Source organism: Meriones unguiculatus, chromosome 7, assembly GCF_030254825.1.
Source record: "Meriones unguiculatus strain TT.TT164.6M chromosome 7, Bangor_MerUng_6.1, whole genome shotgun sequence".
Classification (NCBI taxonomy): domain Eukaryota; kingdom Metazoa; phylum Chordata; class Mammalia; order Rodentia; family Muridae; genus Meriones; species Meriones unguiculatus.
This window is the reverse complement of record NC_083355.1, coordinates 86,065,097-86,082,285: the sequence shown is the minus strand read 5'-3', so window position 1 is coordinate 86,082,285 and position 17,189 is coordinate 86,065,097. Positions and strand designations below refer to the sequence as shown.

At 44.3% G+C, this 17,189-nt stretch overlaps 1 protein-coding gene across 5 annotated transcripts in view; it reads left to right on the top strand.

The window, feature by feature from the left end:
- Positions 1-17,189, top strand: part of Zfyve26 (zinc finger FYVE-type containing 26) — a 61,724-nt gene that overhangs the window by 145 nt on the left and 44,390 nt on the right. The window contains exons 2-13 of one of the 5 annotated variants that reach the window (XM_060387765.1): positions 388-682; positions 2,171-2,249; positions 5,817-5,906; positions 8,080-8,602; positions 9,535-9,665; positions 10,256-10,420; positions 10,566-10,654; positions 11,705-11,871; positions 12,924-13,124; positions 14,831-15,439; positions 15,668-15,754; positions 16,703-16,771. In XM_060387765.1, the coding sequence (XP_060243748.1) occupies positions 489-682; positions 2,171-2,249; positions 5,817-5,906; positions 8,080-8,602; positions 9,535-9,665; positions 10,256-10,420; positions 10,566-10,654; positions 11,705-11,871; positions 12,924-13,124; positions 14,831-15,439; positions 15,668-15,754; positions 16,703-16,771 (2,404 nt within the window). In that variant the 5' untranslated portion in view covers positions 388-488. Of the gene's footprint in view, positions 1-387; positions 683-2,170; positions 2,250-5,816; positions 5,907-8,079; positions 8,603-9,534; positions 9,666-10,255; positions 10,421-10,565; positions 10,655-11,704; positions 11,872-12,923; positions 13,125-14,830; positions 15,440-15,667; positions 15,755-16,702; positions 16,772-17,189 lie in introns of those variants that run through there. The other 4 variants (XM_060387766.1, XM_060387767.1, XM_060387768.1 and 1 more) reach the window with 4 other exon arrangements.

Here is a 17,189-nt window from a genome sequence, read left to right as displayed (position 1 = left end):
CAGCCTCCCGGCTCTCCGAGCCAGCCCCAGATTGATCTCCTCATCTCTAGCCGTCCGCCTTAACGGAAGGCTGTAACCGAGGGAGTTCTCCTCCTTACCGAGGCGTCCACCCACCTAGACTTTTGTCTGACTGACAGAATGTTCAGGAGGGAATGCGGAAGTAAATGGATGTGTCTGCGCCCCAACCTAACACAAATATTAAGTTTATTATGTGTGGGGTCTGCGTTAGGCGATGGGATCCACCCCTTAGAGAAAAAGACGGTTCTCAAAAAGAGATCCTAACAGGTCGAATTAAACCCCAAACAGTAATTTAAAAAGTTGAGTTCTGCCTTCTCCTTTTCAGGCCAGTAGCAGGTGGTTTATCTAAACAGTTTCGTTTCTTCTCAGCTGGTGTGTTGCTTGTAGGGGGTACTGCACGGACGAGAACCTTGAGAATGCATTCCGCCTAACGCCTCCCTTTCTAACTCCCTGCACTCCGTGCTGGGAAAATGAGTTACCCATTTGGAAAAGAGGAAACCGCTACCGAGGAACAGCTTTTTGAATTTTTCTGCGAGTGCCTGCGGCGGGGAGACTGGGAGTTGGCACAGGCATGTGTACCTCAGCTACACCAGGGACAAGGGGAGATCCCCAAAAAGGTGGAAGATATACTCCAGGCGCTGGTTCAGTGTCCCACTCTGCTAAGGTAAGCGATCTCCCTTTTCTACCAGGGTCTCAGAGAGGAAGACGTGGCGCAGTATTCGGACTCTGGTCTTTATGCTATCAACTACTTTCTTAGAAAGTTAGCGGAAGCCAAGTGCATCTCAATGTTTCTGAATGTTTTATCTGTGTAATATATTTTGCATTTCATACACTTCACTGGCCTGGGAGTACTCTCTGGAGCTGAGTTTAAGCTTGGCTACCAAAAGGGTCCTGAAATCATTCCTTGTTTATTATCGACAGAAGATGGTGTAACTGCATTTTTTTTTCTCCAAAAGGCGAAACCTATTCACTCGTTTTGCTTATAAGACTGATGATGTTGTTGCTTTAATAGAAGATTGAAGTGCATTAACTTAAACCTTTCCATTTTGAAATAATCGTAGACCCACAAGAAGTTGAAAAACAGAGTTCAGTGTAAACCCTTTTCCAGGTTCCCCCGTGGTGGCATCTCATTCGGCTGCAGTAAAACATTAAAACCAGAAAATTGACTTTAATATATTACTATTAGCTACAGTAACACTCTTATTTGATTTCCACCATTTTTAAATCTGTGTTTGCTTTTTACTTGTAAGTCTGTGCAGTTTTATCCATGTAGATACAGAAGCTCCACCTCGCTACACGTGACCTCTCTCATTCCTTGCTACTATGCTTCATATTTACACTTTGACCCCTTCCTGCCTCTTGATATGCACTGTTCTCCATCCTAGATCTTCGATTAAGTTCTTAGCGGTGATACTAACCAGTGTCATTAGCACATGAACAGAAAAAGAAAAAGAAACGGACCCTTCTGTCATTTTCCCCCTTATAATGGGGTTCTAGGCTGTTATTGCCCAAACTACTGACATCAAAATAAAGCTGAAGCATTCCTGTAACTATGTAGTTAAAAAGTAATTTCTAGGAACTCCCTTAATTCTTTTCTATTTGATTCATTTTCTGTGTTCCAAAGTACACTTAGGAGCTGGGTATGATAGTTTAACCCATGTATCTTAACTGAGGCAGCAGTAACGCCATGAGCTCAGGGTCAGCCTGGACTACAGTAGGAGACCCTGTCTCAAAATAGTGAGTGGTGTGTGCGTCCGTGAGTGTGTGTCCTTAAGATAGCATTCATTACTGTGACTTTGTCTGTGGGAGTATACTCTCTGCTTTGTCTGTAGCTCCAGATACTCTAGAGGCTGAGGCCAAGGAGGAACACCTGAGCCTGGGAGTTCCAGACCAGCCAGCATAACACTCCAGCTGGGAAGATAAAATACAATTAGATCAGGCTGTGTTGGCATGAATGGAAGCTGGAAGTTATGTGGTTCTGTTTTGCTGAACTGTTACTTGCAATTGAGAAATTCTCACTAGGATTTGCCTGTTCAGATTTAAAATGAACTGACTGAAAACTGAAATAGAAATCTTGAATCACAAAAGAGAAAGGGTCAGTTGAAACTCCATTTACTAAATCTTTTTTTTTCTCTCTCTCTCTCCATTTTAGATGTGGGCCAGACATCAACCCTCAAAGACTAGCCTGGCTCTGGCTTCTCATACTGGAAAAATGGCTGACCCAAGAAAAGGTCTGGGTTTACATTTAAATTTTTCCCTGGGACCAGGGCTGAAAAGAACTTGGAAGGAGTTAGGAGATTTTTCCTTCTGTCTACTACTTCCTTTATTTCCTGGTTGGCTGTTGTCTTTCTCAGTGTTGATTTGCTTATTAATTTGCCATGGTACCTTGGCATATAATAGCATTAGGAGTGATGCTATTTCCCTAACTATCTCTAGAAGTCTTGCTCTTGAACAGAACTTCGTGCTCAGTGACTGTGCCAAGATGGGTGGGACATGGTGGCACAAGCCTGTAATTCCAGCTAGGCAAGAAAAATCGCTTGGCCCGGCAACATAATGAGACTCCTCTGTCTCAAAAGAATTGTGTGTTTAAAATGTATATTTTAACATATACATATTTATATTAATATATATAAATATATACACACACATTTAAACAAAGAACATTTGACTCAAGAGAAATGACTCCAGGAAAGCCAGAGATGAAACAAAGATCTCATCTGCCCTTACCCCTGTCCATTTTCCACTTCAGCATTATTTTTACCCTATATGGACTTCAGAGTAAGAAATTCAATTTTTTCTGGGCCATGGTGGCACAAAACTCGGGAAGCAGAGACAGGAGGATCTCTATGAGTTCAAGGACAGCCACAGCTACACAGAGAAATCTTGTCTCAGAATAAAGAAAAGAAAAGAAATTCAATTTTTAAATGTCCATTATTTTGCTAATTTTTCTTGCATTTGTTGCTTTCACGCATCAAAATTAATTTTATGTTTAGTTCCATTTGTGTACATTTATCCATCCTGTAACTGTCCAAAAGTGCCAGAAACTCCGATCAAATTGTAACTTTTTATTGTTGTTGTTGTTGTTATTGTTGTTTTTAAGACAAAAACAGATTTCTCTTTGTAGCCCTGGCTATCCTGGAACTTGATTTGTAGAAAGTCAGAACTAAACAGGAAAAAGACAACAAAAAATGAGGTAAAGTAGAAAAGAAGATTCCTTTACCGTTTTCAAAGGGAGGAAGAGAGGCTTTGTTACTGAATAAAGGTCTTCCTATTACAAACATGAAATCTGTTGAACTAACTGACCTTTCCCCTTAGGGGAAGAGGTCTGCTTGCTTACTTGGGGCCTCACTGATTGCCTATTTTCTGGAGGGTTGCTCAACACAATCAGGTGTTGATTTCACTTGCCTGGCTCCTTAGCCTACCCAGCGCATTGTTCTTGTTTTGGCCAATACCAAAAAGATTATCTAGCTCGTAAACCTCCAGGGATCCACTTGGTTAAACAGTTATAGGAGGGAGTAGTTTTTGTTGTTTGGAGAATTATAAACTGTTTGATTCGGACCAAGTCTTTAGGTGCATCCTAGAGTACCACAGAACCTGTTGTGGTTTCACGCTCTAGAAACACAGAGCCACTTACTTTCTCAGGATCCCACTGCCTGCCAAGAGCTGCTTTTTTTAAGTGTTAGTTGAAGTGGTGGTGCTGTTTTCCTTCCCTTATTCTCTTCTGTCTTCTGTCTCTTTCTCATGCAGTGGTTTGGGTCTGCATGTGTGTAAAGGTGTAGCTATGGTGATGTTCACTGATAAGCTGCTTCTAAAAGCGGGAAACTAGAAATAACCCTCATGTCCTTAGTACACAGGAATGGTTAATAAACAGAAGCATATCTGTGTGTAATACACTATGCCACTGTTCAAATTATCTGGAAAGTGGATTGTCAGTGTCATTAGTAATACTTTTTGTTTGGGATTTTATGTATAAAATAATATTTATGTATTTTAATTTTTCTACAACAAAAATGTTTTTCTGGTTTTTTTTAACTTTCATGTGGAAATGACTAGAAAAATACTCCTTAACCATTTCACTTCCAGTAAAGATTATTTTTTTAAAACACATAACTATAAGCCACAGGTTTCTTTGATTTGGAAATGAAATATACCACCCTGTGCTAGGAGTGCAGGCTAAATAAACGTGAGGTCCCTCCCTTTAGTTTTTTTTTCAACAACTGGTAGACAAAGGATAGAGAATGCCAAAAGCAAGGTTGGATCAAAAGAAGATGATGAGGGCATGGCCCCCAAGGCTTTTCTGTAACTGTCTTTGCACACAGCAACAGAAATTCTTGATGAAAAGCTTAAGTGGTTTTTCAAAAAGAAGAAGTCAGTCATGGTGTCATACTCATCCTGGCTGGAGGGAAACAGAGGCAAGAGGACCCTGAGTACCTAAGCCTGGGCTGCATAGCAAGGTCATGTCTTAACAAAGAAAAAGGAAGAAAGAAAGTCATATGGAATGGACAAACCTTAGAGTTTGAGTTGTAGGCTTTGACTGGGAGTCTGTCTGTCTGTCTGTCTGTCTGTGTCTGTGTCTGTGTGCATATGGTTATGTGCATTATGATGTCACTGTGCATGTAAAGAAGTTAAAAAAATAACAAATCAACAACATCAGGTCAGTTGGGTGTGTTGGGTGTGTTTCCTTTTTTTGTTTGTATTTTCTTGGGAGAGTTTTTCAATGACCCTGACTCTCATCAATTCGGCTATACTGACTGTCCAGAAAGCTCCCAGGATCCTTCTGTTCAGGCTGGGATTATATGCATTCAACCCTATATATTTATTGTTGTGGTTTTTGTTGTTGTTGTTGTTGTTGTGTTTTTGTTGTGTTTATTTTTATGTATATGGGTGTTTAGCCTCAGTGTATATCTGTACACCATAACCACTGAGCTGTTTCTCCAGTCCAGATTTTGGAGCTTTTGGTTTATTTTATTGTATTTTTGTCTCACTATGTATCTCTGCCTCACCTAAGTAGACCACACTGGCCTTGAACTCACAGAGGTCTGCTTGCTTCTGCCTCTCAATTGCTGGGGCTAAAGGCAAGTACTGGGATTAATGGTATGTACCATCATACCCAGCCCCACCTCCTTTTTTTAACGTGGGTACTAGGGATCTGAACTCAGATCCTCATGCTGTGGGATGTGCACTTTTCCATCTGAGCCATCTTTCCAAGCACCTGCATATTAAAGAATGACCAAGTTTATTTCCAAAGGAAAGCATATAAAGACATATCCAAGAGGGCTGGAGAGATGGCTCAGAAGTTATAAGCACTGGCTGCTCTTCCAGAGGACCCAGGTTCAATTCCAATCATCCACATGGCAGCTCACAACCATCTGTAACTCTGGGCTCAGAGACTTTGTCATCCTCTTCTGGCCTCTGTAGGCACCAGGCTTGAACATGGCACACAGACATATGTAAATCACCCATATACATACAAATAAATCTTTTTAAAACTGTATCCAGGGATTAGTGGTTAAAAAGTACTTTATCATACATAAATAGAAGAAATAAGAACAACTACAGAGAAGCAGGTGCAGCGGTGCGCACCTGTAACCCAGCACTCGGGAGGCAGAGGCAGGCGGATCTCTGTGTTAGAGGCCAGCCTGGTCTACAAAGTGAGTCCAGGATGGCCAAGGCTACACAGAGAAACCCTGTCTCGAAACCCCCCCCCCAAAAAAAAGAAAACAGAATAACTAAAGAGAAATTATATTTAATAAGGGAAGCATATGCCTAACCGCTATAATTGCTTATTATTCCTCTAGAAATTACTTTCTGCTGTTGCCCGGAGAAAACTTGAGTTTCTTTTTTTATCAGAAGACCTCCAAGGTGACATTCCAGAGCACATCCTCAAGGTAAGAGAGACTGAGGGCTACCTGCAGTTACTGAACAAGTCCAACTTTCAAAGCTGTGGGGGGGACAGCTCTCTAAGATATCTGTTCTCTGTTTTCAGAGAAAGCAATAGACAGGCCCCTCCAAGAGGAATTTAGACTGATTATCAACTTACCTGATCTTGAAATTCTGGAAGCAGATTGCCCAGGGGTACTAACTGTAGCAGGCAATCAACTGTTCTTTGCATTTCACCTAAAAGAAACTCATTACTTGGGTTTAATTTAAGATTTTTGAATTGTTGACCAGTAGATAGAGAATCCAAAGGAAGAAAGGAACTAATATTTGATGGACTTGTCTTCTGTAACAGACACACTGATATTTCATAGTGAATCATTACAACCCTCTAGGGGTGGATTCCAACTACGTTTCTCTATGTCTAGGTCAGCACGATTGTTTATGCCAGTAATCAAGAATTGAGGGCCAGCCTGAGCTACATAGTGAAAATCTGTCTCTGTCAGCAAAAAAAAAAAAAAAAAGTTAGCAATTGATAGATAGGTGATATGGATAGATATCTGTAGATAGACGGATCTAGAGAACTATATTTACATGTAAATGTGTATAATATACACATGTCACTTGCTACGTCAGTGTTTAAGGCTCAATACCTCAACTTTAATTTGTTAGCCTCAAACCCTGGGTCCTGCACATTTTAGACATTCAGTCGGTCCGTGGTATGCACCAGCTTTTTTTTTTTTTTCTTAGACCCTATTCCCAGCCAAGACATACTTATGGCAGGGCTTACATGAGGTCTGGCTTGTATGAATTCAAGGGCTCATGGATTTGCAATTAATAAAGAGCCATCCCTGGGAAACGGTGTACTTCCCTGTGCCCCTTTCTCCTTCAGACTAGAGAATCATACTTTCAACAGTCTAGTTGAGGAGACAGAGCTAACACACATGAGACTTACTTGTTTTAAATTTTTTTTTATTTATTTACATGTACAAGTGTATCTATCTATATAAGATTAGGGCATCCCATAGAGATGGAGTTACGAGCATTTGTAAGCTGACTGATGAGGGTGGTGGGCTTTGAACTCGGTTCCTCTGCAAGAACAGTACATCTTGTTAACCAGTGGGCCATCTCTCCAGCCCCAAGACTTGGTTTTAAATAAACCATATGGTACTCATTTAATTGTGTCAAAGCTGTGTGGCTTTGAATCGTTAAGCAAGTGCCTCTGATGTCTGTCTCTATAACTGAACACCACAGGCTGGGTAATTTGCAGAACATAGAGATTTGTTTAGTTCATGGTTTGAACACTAGGAAGAATAACATGGCACCGGTGTGTCTGCTCAGCATCGGGAAGAGCCTTCTTGCTGTACCGTAACATGGCAGAGGGCGTCAAAAGAGAAGGGGGTACAGGTGTGCTAACTTGGTCTCTCTCCTTATAAAACTGCTAATAGCATGGGAATTGCCCTTGTGGTTAGATTCTGTCTAATCTTAACTCTCCCCCAAAGGCTCAGTCTCCAAATATTAACATCAGTCTCCAAATATTAATGAAATTGGGAATTAGGTATCCAACACGTGAACTATTTTGCTGTTGTTGTTTTGTTTTTTGAGGCGGTATCTCGTCTTACAGCTCAGGCTAGCCACAAAATCTGAATTGTCCTGTCTCAGCCTCCTGAGTGCTGGGATTCCAAGTATATCCGACATACCTGACTACTGACACTTGAACTTTTAAGAGACACGTTCAAACCATAGCAGGAGGATTTTAGGAAAAGATGGAGTATACCTTAAAATATGGACAGAATTCATATCAGTAGCTAAGAGCGGATATGTAATACTCTTTCAGAAAATGAATTGAATTGCTTTTAGGTGTGCATAGCACCCTACCCACCTGGCCTATAAATATATAGTCCCTCGTTTAGGTCAGCACATAGTATGGGGCAAATGGGTAGGACTTGGGGATTGGACTAATCACCCTAACCTCAGTCTCATCAATAAGATGCGAATAACTAGAGTATCTTCCTTTGGATATTACCCTAGTGGTTGAGCTGGTTTTTCCGTGAGGAGTCTTAAGCAGTGGCTCCCTACAGAGCAGCCTACCGAAATATTTGCTACTGCCGCTGAGCCATCAAGGGACACAAGCCATAAGCATCTGGGTGGCCACTACAATCCCTATCTTCATTCTTCATCTAGGAGCTGTTTGAAACCTTAGCACAAGGCCCAGTAGGCAGTATACCTAACAGAAGTCAGAGACTGGAGAGCGGGACTCCTCAGCTCAGCCACGAAGCCGTCTCCGTGCTCTGGAATCTTCTGACGCGAGCACCCGGGCCAGCCCAGGCCCTGTTGGAACTCCTGCTTGAGGAGCACCAGGGGGCCAGCCTCTGTCACAGTCCTCTGCAGAAATCACTGCTGGACCTCATTCGAAAAGCATCGCAGAACCTGCGGGATCCCGCCTCCCAGCAGTCTGGGGTGGCCAGTGCTATCTGTGGAGCCCTTCAGGCTCTGTGTTACACTGTTGAGCCACCAGAGAGTGAGTGGCGTGTCCTGTGTGAGGAACTGTTGGAGACCTGTAGGACTGAGGGCAGTCCCCTGCAGGAAGAACGGCTGCTTGGTTGCCTGTTGCACAAGGCCGGAAGGAGCCTACTGTCCCTCTACGGCCACATCTATGCAGAGAAGGTGACAGAAAGGACACCAAAGGCCACACTTTCAGGAAAAGGTATGTTTCTTTCACTGTTTCTCTTTCTACTTTGGTAATTCCGATGTGCCCAGCCCCTCTGAAGTTCTGAACTAATGTTGTACTTGCTTGTTATCCAAGACAAGAGAGGCTAAACAGAATTTCATAGCATGTTTTGTTGTTGTTGTTTGTTTGTTTGTTTAAATCAGAGCTTAAAAAAATAACAGCAGGCCAGGTGGTGATGGCACATGCCTTTACTCCCAGCACTCAGGAGGCAGAGGCAGGCATATCTCTGTGAGTTAGAGGCCAGCCTGGTCTACAGAGCTAGTTCCAAGACAGCTTTTTGGTCTCAAAAACTGAATGAATGAATGAATCAATGAATGAATAAAATACCAGGAACAGACAAGAACTTTGCAGATGCTACTAAGAAATAAAGAGGAATGAAGCATCTTTAAGAAACAACCAAGTTTGACTTTATGCAAGAGTCTGTGTTGGACCAGAAAGATTGCGCAATGGGTTAATGTGCTTACCACGCCCAATGATCTGAGTTTGATCCCCAAAACCCATAGAAGTGGAAGGAAAGAATAGACTCCACAACATTGTCCTCTGACCTCCATAATATGCACGTGTACACAAACACACCATCATCATTAATAATAATAATAATAATGTTAACAGGTTTTTAGATTTTGGTTTTGGGGTTTTTGGTTTTTATGTTTTTGAGACAGGGTTTTTCTGTGTGGCCCTGGCTGTCTTGGACTCACTCTGTAGCTTGAGACTGGCCTTGAACTCACAGAGATCCTCCTGCTTCTGCCTCCTGAGTGCTGGGATTAAAGACTTGCACCCCCAGCTGATAAATTTTAAGTAAATACGTACAAGTGCCTAGCTTCACATTGGTTGGTTGTCAGTGTGGACGATAGCATAAGGAAGGGGAGCTTGTCCTTTTCTAGTAACCCTTCCACTGTGATGTTCAGTGTCCCCAGATCATCCAGATCCTGAGCGGGTAATGCTGGCCCTGTTCTCCACGCCTGACCCAGCCCGCGCTTGGAAGATGGCCTTTTTCTACTGCCTGAGTAACAGCAAACACTTCCTGGAGCAGATCCTGGTAAGTCAAGCGTAATTACTGTTGATGGCAGAGGAACCCAGAACTCTCCCTGGGCTCTTTTGGTTTTGTTTCTCTCCCACTCATGTATCCAACTCCTGCTGTCTAATTAGTGACAAATCATCTGGTTGTAATCCTGGAGTCCCGAAGGAGAGAGGCCTCTGAGAATGAGTTCCATCCATAATTGATGCTGCAGTCACTTTGCTTTTTGCTGGACCTTTGGTAGGAAGCAAGATGTTGGCTGTGTGTCAGCTTTCTGGAGGATGAGGAAAACAGAGGCCATGGCAGCAGTATGAGGTCTAGCTGGCAGGGAAATTTAATTGCTCTAACTCTGGCCTTCCAAATTGTAACTGAACTTCGTTTACTTCAACAGGTATTTATCAACCCCATCTTATAAGCCATGTGCTTTGCAAAGAGATGGGGTTACAACGAAAGTCTGACCCTCGCTTCAAAACACTTAGAATGTTGTGCTTCTGGCACGCCTATTTTTATGTAACCAACCACTTTTGTCATTGTCAGAGTTCTATCCCGATGAAGCAGGAAGTTGCTCTTTTGAGCAAAGGTATCCACCTAGGGTAACTTTTGGCTTCCAGATAACAGCACTAACCCTGTTGAAAGAGGAAGACTTCCCCAACCTTGGACGCCTGCTTGATCGAGAGTTCAGGCCCCTCAGCCACCTGCTCATACTCCTGGGCTGGACACACTGCCAGAGCCTTGAATCAGCTAGAAGACTACTCCAAACCCTCTACAGGACCCAGGTAACTGATTCAGCACCTCGGGGTGCTCCAGAAGCGAGTGCCATGGGGCTTGGGGCCTAGACAGAGTTCAGAGTCACATCGTCAGCCGTGGTGCCTGATTGATGCTAGGTACCTGAGTCAGCATGTTTCTTCCACATTATCATAGGACAGAGGCCACGATGAGCTTCTCAGGGACGCCTGTGAAGGACTGTGGGCTCACCTGGAAATCTTGGAGTGGTGTGTACAGCAGAGCAGGTATGTCCCTGTCAACTCATTCCCTTTCCTGCCCCACCTGGGGCACACTTCACCTCGTGCTCCATTTCAGAAAAAAAAAAAACCTGGATAATGTTGGCCAGACACAAATAATCGTTCCACCTGTTAAATCAGGGGTTGGGGGAAACGTAAGTCATGATTAACTTCCATCTGTGACCATCATGTCACAGACAGAGGATAACTCAGATTCTGAAAGAACAGCAGCTCACAATCCCTAGGCGTGTACTGTAGGCCATGCATTCTTCTGGACCCCTTAGAAGATGGTCACTCTTCACTGCATTCCAGTGAAGTAGATACTGACATGATTCTCACTTTAAACCTGGGATGCTTAGGGCCAAGCTTTTAATCTCACCACCTGGGAGGCTGAGGCAGACAGAATCTCTGTGAATTCACAGCCAGCCCACTCCACATAACCAGGACAGCCAAGGTTACATGGTGAGACACTGCCTCAAAAACCACAACACAAAGAAATAAAGGTGAGACAGACACTGAAGCCCAGAGCTGTTAAATAACTTGCACAGGACTGCACAGCAAGTAACCCTATGCCATATATTGTCTGGGTCATATTTCATTCAACCTATGTTCATTGATGTATATGAAATCCTGCATTTCCCTATTAACTTAGCCTAGATTTGAGTCTCCACTTAGTTCTTTGTTCGTCTCACCAATGCTTCAGAAAGTAAAGTAGTCAGAAGGGTGAGTAGGAAGGGGTTCTTACTCAAAGTAAAGCCAAAGAAACTTACTTCAAAGCTACAGAGAGTGTAAAACTTAGGAACTTCAATTGTCAGACCCTTTCTTAGATTCCACTGACCAGAAAGGCTCTTCGATCTTTTCTAAATTAATGGATACAATTCCTTTAAGGTGAATAAAAACCTTTATAAAAACCTAGTAAGATTATCTTATTCTAGACCTAGTAAAATATGGCTTGAGAAAGTGAAACCTGAAGTATTATAGGTCAGAGAAGAACAGCCTTGTCTCTGCAGGGCAATAATATAAACTGTCTCCCTGTCCATTCTCCACTTTCCCTTTCAGCAGCCTCATACCAAAGAGAGAGCTCTTGTGTCACTTACATGGTGGAGACAGCCACTCCGTGCTCTACTCCCTCCATCACCTTACAAACCTTCCAGCCCTCAGGGAGGAAGAAGTTCTCAAGCTCTTACAGAAGGTGCCGACCAAGGACCTCCAGCAAGAGCATGGTGGTGAGTTGGCTGTGGCACAGTCAGCCCATCTTCCCCCTGGAGAATCTCTCCTGTGTGAGAGTAATCTAGACATGACTAGCAGGATAAGAAGCTGGTCCAGCATGTAGCCTCTGTGTTGGTGTTAAGCACGGTTTGTTATAGGGTGTGGTGGGTGGCATTCCTCCCCTCTGCCGGTAAGGCAGAGGAAGTCCCATGGATATGCTCCCATCTTCATTCTGTGGGATCGTATGGGACCCATTAGTCTACTCTAATGTCAGTGATGCCATGCTGGGCGATCTCTTCTGCATCATCAGCTCTGTGGAAATTCTTGGCGAGTGGTTTAATTAAAGCTTCATAAACTTCCTCACAGCACATTTTGTGCCCACTCCTTCCCCCCGCCCCCCATGCTTCCTTCAAACTCTGTTGAACCGAACAAGAAGTTTGGAGGAAAGACTTGCCAGAAACAATAAAAACGCCTCATTTTAACCTTCGGGTGTTGCTTAAAATTCAAGATCCTGTTAGTGGACTCTTTCTCGTTGCTGTCTAACATCACTGCCATAGTGGGGTCACACTCTGTCCCACAGGTCTGAGAACTTTCTCAGGTGAGAGTAGATGTTTCCAGCAGGGAAAGGTTGCCTTGGTTAACTTTTCAAAAGGACCTACCACAAACCAGTGTTTGGCAAATTTCCTAAAAGAGCTAGAATTTTGATTCACACCTATAAGTCCAAAAGGCTTCCAAGAATGCACTGAGATTTGGCCACTGAACCCATTGAGATGTATTTGGAGCTTGGGACTTAAACTTCAAAAGGGGCAGTTAATAGGCCCGTGACTGGGATACAAAATTATGAGGTATGAAATAGATCCCAGGCAACGGAGGCTGTGCATCATATAGAAGAAAGGCTGATAGAAAAAAGAAAGCAAAGAAAACAAAGCTGGTATGGATTAGGGGAAAGGCCTCAGGTCAGACATGCAGGCAGGTAAAAACCACAGGTCAACCCTCTTTGCTTCAGCCATGCTTGCTGCTCATCCCTGAGAAGGTTACCTTTAAAGTTCTGTCTGTTTCTATGTTTCAGATACCCATGATGCCTCAGTTCCTGAGCACCTGAGCTCGTGTCAGAGCCTGACCCTCTACCAGGGCTTCTGTGCCATGAAGTACGCTGTCTATGCCCTCTGTGTGAACTCACATCGGCACTCTCAGTGCCAGGACTGCAGGGACAGCTCCTCTGAGGACCTGGCCTTGGTGGAGCCAGGCAGTGACTCTCTCCCCTCCCCAGGTACAGAGCTTCCCTGCCCCGGCATGTTCAGACACCTTCCCTGTTGGCTGCTTTGTGTGGTTACTATTCCCTTTCATGATGGAGTGCCCTTGATTTGAAAGTGCTGGGGAATAATTTCATCCATTTATCAGCATCAATGGGACATGCCTACAGCTTAATGGATCTTAATCTGATCATCTAGCATAGTATTTGCCATATGTTTTTGTATTTGTAGCATAGGGAAAATACATTTCAGGGCTTGAGCGAGCACTAGCTGTGGCTGGAGGTAGTGGCGGACACCTTTAATCCCAGCACTCAGGAGGAAGAGGTGGGCAGATTTCTGAATTCCAGGCCAGCTTGGTCTACAGAGTGAGTTCCAGGACAGCCAGGGCTACACAGAGAGACCTTGTCCCAAAACAAACAAACAAACAAAAAAAGAGCACTGGCTGCTCTTCTAGAGGTCCTGAGTTCAATTTCCACATGTCAGTTTATAATCCTCTGTAACTATAGTCCCATGAGATCCGGTGCCCTCTTCTGATGTACAGTACATGCAGACAAAATACCCATATACTTACAGAAATACAGAAATAAATAGATCTTTAAAATTTTGACGGAATAACGTTTTATAACAACTCAGGTTTAAACTTAGGTATACAGTTTATATCTATATATGTGCACATTTATTTTTTTAAGATTTATTTAATCTATATGAGTAGTCTCTCCACATGTACAGAAAAGGGCACTAGATGATATTATAGATGGTTGTGAGCTACCATGTGGTTGCTGGGAATTGAACTCAGGACCTCTGGAAGAGTAGCCAATGCTCTTAAACCACTGAGCCATCTCTCCAGCCCATATGTGTACATTTATGTATGTGATATATAAATTGAAACCTAGTTTTAAGAAACAGTACTCCAAAAGGAACATACTTATGTTTTGTTTTGTTTTCCTTTTCCCTTCCTTCTTCCTTCCTTCCTTTTTAAGTCATACTGTATAGTCCAAATGGAAATTGAGGAAGCCCAGTCTGGCCTCCCAAACTCTGGGATTACAGGCATGAGCTACCATGCTTACCTTTGTGTCTTCCTCCTCTTCTTTCTCCTCTTTGTTCTCTTCTTTTAAAAAAAAAAAAATTTAAGTTTTTGTTTTTTTTTAATATGTGTATATGTTTTGCCTGCATGTACGTCTGTACACCATGCGCATGCCTAGTGCCCCCAGAGGCCAGAAAACAATATCAGCTCTCCTCAGAGCTGGAGTTACAGAGAGTGTGAGCCCTCATGTAGTGTGGGGTCAAACCCGGGTCCTCTGGGAAAGCATCCGGTGCTCTTAATCACTCCACCATCTCTCCACCCCCTCCTTTTTTTTTTTTTTTTTTTTTTTTTTTTAATGTCAGCTTTATTCTGAAGCTCAGGCTGCCCTTGAACTTGTGGCAATCCTCCTGCCTCAGCATCCTGAATGCCAGGATCGGAATTGTGCCACCACACCCTTGTGAAACATGGAATGGTTAAGAGATGAGGAGGCCTGAGATTATCTTTAGCATAACAGGAGGTTAAGGTAGGATATACGGATAAGGAGTCCTTGTTACCTTAATCCGTAGAACTGAAATAGGAAGTATTGGTCAGAGATAAGGAGTGCTGTCACAGTTTAAGAGCAGAAGCGTGTGCTGTGCTTTTTAGTGTCTCACTCTATCGTCTCTTCCTCTGCCCTCTTCTCTCATCCATCCTCCCTAGGTGTTTCACATCTCTTCCCAACATACCTGGCCAGGTGCCAACAGTATTTACGCAGTATCCCCGACTCTCTGTGCCTGGAAATTCTCGAAAACATCTTCTCGTTGCTCCTCATTACCTCTGCCGATCTTCACCCAGAGCCTCACCTGCCCGAGGACTATGCTGAGGATGATGACACTGAAGGGAAGGGCCCCTCAGGTTTGAGGTCTCCATCAGAGAGCCCTCAGCACATAGCCCCACCTGAGAGGAAGTCAGAGCGGGGCTCCCTGGGACCCAGGAGCCTTGCTCATGCAACGCCAAGTTGTCCAAAGGCAGAGCCGAAAGACAGTTCACCAGGGCCTCCCAACCACAGCTTTTTGGACCTAAAGCACTTTACTAGTGGCATGAGTGGATTCCTGGCTGATGAGGTTGCAATGGGAGCATTCCTCAGCCTTATTCAGGAGCAGCTGGATAAGATCAGCAACCACAGCACTCCTGAGGAGACAAAGCTGCCAGAAGGCCACGGCTGTTTGGCAGGCAGAGACGGACTGCAGAACCGCCTGCACCGGTTCTCAAAGGTTCTCTCCGAGGCCCAGTGGCGATACAAGGTGGTAACAAGCAACCAGGGCTCAGGTGAGAGGAGAGGACAAAAGGAGAAGATCTAGAACGTGGGAAAGAAAAACAATCCCTGCAACGGTGGGCAAGGGGCAGGCACGTGGGAGTCACGCCCTAATCCAGGGCATGTGACAGTAGCAGCCTTGGGTAGTGCTCCACACCTCAGAGCTTAATGAGGGTCATCCCGCCTGTTTCCACAAGGGGTCAGGTCAAAGCTGCTCACTGTGCGTGTGTTTGCTGTTTCAGAAGAGCAACCCTCCCGAAGATACCGGCCCACTGCCACAAGGCATGCTAGTCTGCGCAGAGGTCGACGGACTAGAAGGAGCAGGGCAGGTGATCTAGAGAGCTCTCTCTTCCCAAGCCGTTCCCATTCACCTGACCAGGAGGCACGCTGCTGCTTGTCTAATGTTCTTTTAGGCAGAACACATGGCCAACAAAACAAAAGTGTCCTCCTGCTTCCACCCCTTCCCCTTAGCCAGTTTCTTACACAGCCATCCAGAATTTTCCATGCACCGTAATGCACATATCCTTTCACATATGCACAATACCACACACACACATGCACGCTGTCAACACTCTGGGTAGAGTGAAGGATGCCATGAGAGAAACCTGGGAAACTGTGCAGAGGGTCTGCTACAGCTCTACAGCTTATCAGTTGACATTGGGACACAGGCAGAGTTTCCATCCGCCTGAGTCATCTAAGCCAAGAACATGCATTCCATTTTATTTTCTCCACAGCTGCCTCTTCCTTCCACAGGGCTACCTCACCCGTGCGCCGAGGGGACCCACTTGCTGGGTGACACAGCCTCCATAAGGCCATGCTAAGGGGCAGACAGCCTCCCCTGGCAAGTCTCGGCACTTAGAGAGGCTGGTGCTCCTCCTCCCAGGCTTTGAACAGGGAGGCCTTTGGCAGGCCAGGGATTCCGGTTTACTTCCTACCTTTTCATGTTCGAAGACACATACTCTAGTTGGAAAACATGACTCCTCCTTGCGCCCTCTTGTTTCCTCATCTCATGATAATTGTGCTTTTATTTTACCTATCTGTTGCTAGTATTTTGTCATCAGATGTTGGTCACAAGCACCTAGGACTCTTAACACCCCACATGATAGAAGCCACTGGGATAGACTGCTACCTAGAGAGCTCCAGAACCACGTCGTACCTGCCCTCCATCACTGCTCTAGTCATCCCTTATTCTCAGCTTACCCAGCTCTTGTAGTCTGACTTTGCACTTTGTACACTCTATGGAGTTGCTGGCTCAGTTTTCCTTGTTTTAACTCTAGAAGGCCGGGAAAGAGGCTCCAACCCATCCTTGGAAAGTACAAGTAGTGAGCTGAGCACAAGTACTTCAGGTAAGTGGGTCCCAACCAGCTGCTAACTCTAGGCAGCTTTTGCCTTATACAGACTTGCCATGCTCTGGGGTATAAACACCAGAGCTGAACCTCTGCTCAAGGTTTATTCTGCAGATAACAGCAGATGTCAGCTAGGGAAAGGGAAAAAGCTTCCTCTCTTAGTTAAGTTACCCAGCAGCAAGGAAGAGAAGGTGGCTAGTCCAGAAAGGTAGTTGGTACTTGTATTCTAAGATGGTAGTAAATGGTTTCCCTTCATTTAAACAAAAACCTAGCTGGCCAGTGGTGGCACAGGTTTTTGATCCTAGTGCTTGGGAGGCAGAGACAGATGGATCTCTTTAGTTCAAGGCCAGCCTGGTATACAGAATGAGTTCTAGGGCAGCCAGAGCTACACAGAGAAACCCTGCCTCGAAAACTAACA